This window comes from Camelus dromedarius, chromosome 11, assembly GCF_036321535.1.
Source record: "Camelus dromedarius isolate mCamDro1 chromosome 11, mCamDro1.pat, whole genome shotgun sequence".
In the NCBI taxonomy this organism is placed as follows: domain Eukaryota; kingdom Metazoa; phylum Chordata; class Mammalia; order Artiodactyla; family Camelidae; genus Camelus; species Camelus dromedarius.
The window spans coordinates 57,078,523-57,085,323 of record NC_087446.1 but is presented as its reverse complement, the minus strand read 5'-3'; the positions used below and the strand labels follow the sequence as shown (position 1 = coordinate 57,085,323).

General features: G+C 50.3%; 1 protein-coding gene across 1 annotated transcript; it reads left to right on the top strand.

The window, feature by feature from the left end:
* The first annotated feature begins 2,520 nt into the window (after nt 1–2,520).
* Nucleotides 2,521–4,480, top strand: GPR84 (G protein-coupled receptor 84). The gene is made up of 2 exons (XM_010994091.3): nt 2,521–2,641; nt 3,062–4,480. The coding sequence occupies exon 2, from the start codon at nt 3,070–3,072 to the stop codon at nt 4,261–4,263; it is 1,194 nt and encodes a 397-aa protein (XP_010992393.1). The 5' UTR covers nt 2,521–2,641; nt 3,062–3,069; the 3' UTR covers nt 4,264–4,480.
* The last annotated feature ends 2,321 nt before the right edge of the window (nt 4,481–6,801 follow it).

Sequence of the window (6,801 nt, the reverse complement as noted above, 5' to 3'; positions counted from 1 at the left end):
CGGAACAGTAGAGCACACTCTGCATACTGCTTTGCAGATCATGTGAGGGCAAGGGGTCTTCTCTTTATCTCCAGAATTCCATTCAACCACACACTCCCAAGAGCAGCCAGTGATTCTGTGACCCCTTCCCTCTAGCCCTGCTGAAGGTCAAACAAAAAAGGCCAGACCAGAACCCAGCTATGTGGGGTCTTCCTGAATTGCATCTTCATTGCTCACTTCCACCTCTCTACCCACTTCCCAGTCTTGCAGAAGAAAGGGGGAGGGAAGGTGGAATGAGGACTGTTAAAGAGGAAGGAGGGGGGAATATGGGCCTCCTGGGTTAGTCAGTGATGAAGTTGGGGGTGGGAGTTTGCTGTAGGTTCAGAAATGAAGCCAACAAGCAGTTTAGGGGTTTTGTGTGTGTGTGTGTGTGTGTGTGTGTGTGTGTGTGTGTGTGTGTGTGTGGTTTTTTGTTTTGTTTCCCCCTTTTTTTAACCCAGGTCGATTTAGCTAAAAAAAAAAGCAGAGACTGCAGATCTAGAAGTCTGAGAGACTGGAGTGGCCGGATAGGAGAGTAGACAGAGAAAAGCAGAAACTAGGGTCACATGTGGGAAGAGAGAGGGGGGCTGGAAGAAATTGGGGTTAAAGGGGCTGAGATATTAGCATGTCCCACTGGCACCTCAAACCTGGTGTAAAACTGAGTTGTGATTTACCCATTCCCTAAGCCTGCTCTGCATCCCACATTTCTGATCTCTAAATTTTTTAAAATTATTTTTTGGAGTGGGGAGATAATTAGGTCTATTTATTTATTTTTTTAAATGGCGGTACTGGGGATTGAACCCCTGACCTCATGCATACTAGGCACACACTCGACCACTGAGCTATATCCTCCCCCCCCATCTCATTGATTAAGAGAACTGCCATCTACCTGGAAAATGGCATCAGTCTAGTCTCCCCTTCTCCTAACCCTTCATCCAGTAAGTCATTAAATCACTCCTATTTGAACTCTTAACGACCTATGCATCCTGATCGTTGTTCTCTGTTCCCACAACTACTGCCCTAACCAGAGCCGGCTACATCATCTGTGGGGCCCAGCACAAAATGAAAAAGCAGGGCCCTATGTTCAAAAAGGATCTCAGGGCTGACAGCCTAGTATTAAACCAAGCACAAGACCCTTCTTAGTGCGAGGCCCTGTGCAATTACAGGCTCAGGTGCTCATGAAGCCGCTCCTGGCCCTGACTCAGGCCCTGCCCACCCCTTGTCTGAACTAGTGCCTCTTTACTGCTCTCTCCCTTCTGGCCTGCATGCTTTCACTCCTTACTCACAGCTAGCTGAGTGTTAATCTCCCCATCACCTCTATGGGTCTTGTTCCCTTTGTCCCACGTGTCCTTCTACGTGTCTCCTCCAAAAACTCCTGTTCATCATTCAAAATCCAGTTCAGGTATCTCTGTGAACCCTTTCCTGACCCCCTTGTAGGCAGTTCGCTCCTTCTCCCTACATACTCCGATATACTCTACAGCAAGAGTCAGCAAACTTGTTCTTAAAGGGCCAGATAGTAAGTATTTTAGGTTGTACTGACCAAGAGGCAAAATTGAGGGTATCATGTAGGTACTTACACGACCATTTAAGGTGTGGGTACAGCTCAGTGGCAGAGCATGTGCTTGGCGTGCACAAGGTCCTGGGCTGAATCCCCAGTGCCTCCCTTAAGGGAAAAAATAATAATAAATTAAAATAAACATATGAAAAAAATTTTAATAAACAAAATGTAACCATTTTTAAATGAAGGAAAACATTCTTGGCTCACGGCCCATACAATGACAGAGGGTGAGGCAGATCTGACCCAAAGGCCAAGATTTGCCCACCCCTGGTTTGGAGAACCAATTAGGCATTTATGTATTTGCCTATCTGTCTCCTCTACTAGACTGTGCACAAGCCCACATACCATACCTTCTTGTATCCCCAGGGTCTAGCTCAGAGTCTGACACATACTAGGCACTCAATTCTTATTTTTGGTGAGTGAATGGATGAACAAATCAATGATTAAACGGGAGCCTGATTCCCTGTGGGGACGGAAAGTCAGAATCCTAGCTGTTTCATTTCCCACCTTTCTTCATCTGATTCCTCTTCTCAGATGTGAACCATCTCCAAGTTCTGGACAGACAGAAGGCAGGGTTCTCCCAAAACAAACGCAAGGCTTCTGGGGTGCCTAGAGTCACACCTGGAACTTGGTCTCGTCCTTTGGCCCCTTAAGAAGTGGCCCAGATATTCTGATGTTCTCTGTCTCTGTGTCCCTACAATTCTCGACCATGATCTTATAGGTGTTCTGCCAGGCAAATAGAGGAAGGAAACAGAGCTTGGGTTTCAGGAAGGAGAAAGGAAGGAGTGAGCCACGTCTGAGGTAAGTAGTAGGGAAATTTCAACAGGGAAGCCCAGATTTCGCTAGCTAAAATCTAGATAAATAGAACAGAGGCAAGGGAGGAAGTAGCTGAGGTTGAGTAACTGGGGAGTTTCGTATTATTTCTGTCCAATATAATAGGAGACATGAGAGCAGAGCACCTCCTTGTCTGAAGCCTGGCTGCCCACCGGAAAGAACTGCTCTTGGGCGCGGTGGACTTCTGGAGAGAGATTTGAAGACTGGGAGACTTGGGTGACTACTTTTGTGGTGGGTGTACTTTTACATTCCCTGACTCCTCATCTCCCAGGTGGTAAAAACAGAAAAAACTGAGGCCTGGATGTGTGTGTGGCAGAGCGGGGCAGAGTCAGGGCAGCATCCTGACTACAGAGGAGAGGGAACTCCTGGGTGGTCTTAAGGGACAAGGAAGGAATTAGAAAGGACAGAGGGTGCTGGTATTACTGAGAGGATCTGGATGGATATTGAGAAGGCCTGGAGTATGGAGTAGACAGAAACTAAGAGTTAGATAAAAATTTGGGAAAATCTTTGAGAATGGGGAAGGAAGGGGTTAGGGATCCTGTGATGAAGAGGCCTGGGAAAGGCTCCCGAGGCTAGTGAACTCCCGGAGCAGTTCCCGTTCAAGGTTAGGTTCTGACTCCCTCTTCCTCTTCTATCCCCCACCCCTTCTAGCCTCCGTCATGTGGAACACTTCTGATGCCAACTTCTCCTGCTACCATGAGTCCGTGCTGGGCTATCGTTACGTGGCAGTTACCTGGGGAGTGGTGGTGGCTGTGACGGGCACTGTGGGCAATGTGCTCACCCTCCTGGCCTTGGTAATCCAGCCCAAGCTCCGCACACGCTTCAACCTGCTCATCGCCAACCTCACAGTGGCCGATCTGCTCTACTGCACCCTTCTCCAGCCCTTCTCTGTGGACACCTACCTCCACCTGCACTGGCGCACCGGTGCCACCTTCTGCAGGATCTTTGGGCTCCTCCTTTTCACATCCAACTCCGTCTCCATCCTCACCCTCTGCCTCATCGCCCTGGGACGCTACCTCCTTATTGCCCACCCAAAGCTCTTTCCCCAGGTTTTCAGTGCCAAGGGCATAGTGCTGGCACTGGTGAGCACCTGGGTGGTGGGTGTGGCCAGCTTTGCTCCCCTCTGGCCTGTCTATATCTTGGTGCCTGTAGTCTGCACCTGTAGCTTTGATCGCATACGTGGCCGGCCCTACACCACCATCCTCATGGGCATCTACTTTGTGGTTGGGCTCAGCAGTGTCGGCATCTTCTATTGCCTCATCCACCGCCAGGTGAAGCGAGCAGCGCAGGCGCTGGATCAGTACAAGCTGCGCCAGGCGAGCATCCGCTCCAACCATGTAGCTGGGACAGACGAGGCCGTGCCTGGTCGATTTCAGGAGCTGGACAGCGGGTTGGCATCAGGAGAGCCCAGCGAGAGGATTTCGTCTGAGCCAGCTAGTGCTGCCACCACCTCCCAGACCCTGGAAGGAGACTCATCAGAAGTGGGGGACCAGAGCAACAGCAAGGCAGCTAAGCAGATGGCAGAGACAATCCCTCCGGCAGCGCCTGCCAAGGCCAGGCCAACCAAAGGAGCCCAGAGAGCTCAGGACTCTCCGTCAGAGTTTGGGAAGGTGACACGGATGTGTTTTGCTGTGTTCCTCTGCTTTGCCCTAAGCTACATCCCTTTCCTGCTGCTCAACATCCTGGATGCCAGGGTCCGGGCTCCCCGGGTTGTCCACATGCTTGCTGCCAACCTCACCTGGCTCAATGGTTGCATCAACCCTGTGCTCTATGCAGCCATGAACCGCCAGTTCCGCCAGGCCTATAGCTCCCTCCTAAAACAAGGGCCCCAGAGTTTCCGTAGGTTCTACTAGAACCGTATCCCCAGTCACCAGAATCTGGGACTGTCTCCTCCAGAACTAAAGGAACCGACTGGTATGGAAATAGACGAAAGTAAGACTTGTGGGAATTTTCATAGACAACCTCTCCCCAACCCCCAAACCAGGCCCCTCCATCCCTTGCTCGACATTTAAACCCTAGGCTGCACCAGGTGCATTATTAATTATTAATAAATGAATCCCGTCCTTTTCATGCTCAGGTGTGATTTGTGGGGAAGAAGGAAATAGGCCAGCATTGGTTTGCTGCTGGAACTTAATAGTTAAAGATTTGGAGGACCTAGGTTAGAGCAGGGGCAGGAAGCAGGCGGCCTGGGACATGGTCATCAGCTGAGGAGTTTCCAGGTATAAAAATGTGAGCTGATTTAAGAGGATTAGCCCAACTTTCTGTTTAACTACCTAGAAATGGCCCCTGCCTCTAACCACTGCTGCCAGGATTCCCAATCTCCACGAACAAGTTTCTCCAGCGCAAAAAGTTTTGTAATCCAGCTTTGATGGCCACTCCAGTGAATGCACCCCCACCCCCACCCCACCCACCGGCCCTGGCCCTATCTTAAGAGAATGGTCATGGAAGAGGACTCCTTGCTCTGTGAGATGGAACTGAGCTTCACTGAGGCAATAGCAGATGTTCTACGCAGGACTCTAGCTGCCTAGCAGGAGCAAGCTGATTGGAGCTAATTCACCTGGGCTCTGGTCTCTCGCTTCCCCTAGACTTGCCCTTGTCATCCTGGGTTATGAAAGCAGAACAGAGACTCTAGTTAAGAGGCTCAGGGGCCAGGCTGAGGGGAGATCATACCATTCCCTTCCTTCAGCATGACCGACATCCTGTTTCCCGTATGCGTGTGCCTGTGCGTGCATGTGCCTGTGCATGCACAAGCGCGAATTTAAAACACCTGTGGCCACCAGGTGACGCTAGTTCTCTGTGCTTCCTTTCTGGCTTCCCTGTTGAGGACGAAAGGTGTCAGCAAGGCTGAGAGTCCAGAGATACCACCCCTCTCCTGGCCAGCATGGGTAGAGACCCAGGGATCTGCATCCCTCCCTCATCCCTAAAGCTTAGGAAGAAAAGTGAAGAATAAGACACTTATTATTCACAAGACATTTGTTGTCTACTTGGCTGGGGTGGGGGGAGCAAGATGGGCACTGGGAACAGAATGCTGAGAGTCCTGTTGATGGTGACGCTGCTCTGGGTGCATGCTGTCCCCTCCCAGCCCCCAAGTCCATGGTTTGAGAGAACAAAGTGCAGTCCAAAGAGATTAAGATGAAGGGAGAAAGAACTCTAGTTGGGGTGAACAGATTGATACCCTCACATTTCAGGGCCTGGGAATCCTGCCTCCTAATGCAGAATGTGTGCTTCTGAGTGTCCTCCTCCCACAAAAACCACAACAGCCTGTACTGAGTCAAGGTCAGGTGATGGAGCCAGGGGCTCAGACAGGTGGGGTGAAGAGGAGGACCAATAAAGAACATCAGTCTGGGAGTGTAGAGACCAGGGCTTCAGTCAAGGCCTCTCTGATTAGTTCTGTGAATTTGGGCAGGACCCTGGACCATTCTGGGCCTCAGGTTTTCCCATCTGTACAAAAACAGAGGTGGGGTGCACTTTTAGCATGAGCTCAATGCTATCCTAAATCCTGTAAACATATTGTTTTGTGTAATCCTCACAAAATTTACCGTATCTATTATAATCTCTTTCCTACAAATGAAAAAAATTGAAGCACAAATTGGGTAAGCAATTTGTCCAAAGCCAAAGGGCTAGTAAGTGGTATGATTGTGATCTGAGGGCCAAGAGTCTAATTTTAGTACCAGTTCACATGTCTAAGTATTACAGGACCACAGCCTTTCTGCAAGTAGAATCAAGTGACCAGATGATTCCTAAAAATCCTTCTTGCTCAGACCTTCTAAGATTCTGAAAGTTGAGAGTTCTCTGAAGGGTTGTAAAAGGCTTCACTTTTCATATTCCTTGAAGGCAGTTCAAAAGCTTTGGCAAGTAGAAAGGAGCAGCAATAGGGATTGAGGTTAGACCTCAGGAGGGACTTCCCGATTATCAGTCACTGGGAAACATGACTCAGAGGACACAGGAGGAAACCCTGGAGTCTGAGATCAGAGGGGACAGATCTTAGCAAATAAGCAACCACATCCTCTCTCACCCTTCACAGTCCACGCACCTATCTCAGCCCCCCGCCCGCCCCTCCCTCCCCGCAGTCTCGATAGCCTCTGAGTGAGGGAAAAGAGGCAATTCTCTCTCAGGCTTTCTCCCTCTTGCGAGTGTGCCTGGCGACTGTGTGCCCGCGCACGCGGTCTCTCGTGGTGCCGAGCTCACGCGTGTCTCGGGGAAGTGTATGCGTTTGTCTTGGGGAAGCGCATCACGGGGGCCCTCCCGAGCGTGTCGGTGTCTGTCTCTCTTTTCTCTTTATCTCTGTCAGTTTCTCTCCCGAGCCCCAGCTCTATCGCTGACTTTCTGACGCTATCTCTCAAGGCTCCTCTTTGTCTCTCTCCATCTGTCCGTCTCTCCTGTAGGCTGTC

Excerpts from the sequence above, each read along its gene's own strand:
- GPR84 (XM_010994091.3), top strand. The coding sequence starts at position 3,070 with ATGTGGAACACTTCTGATGCCAACTTCTCCTGCTACCATGAGTCCGTG.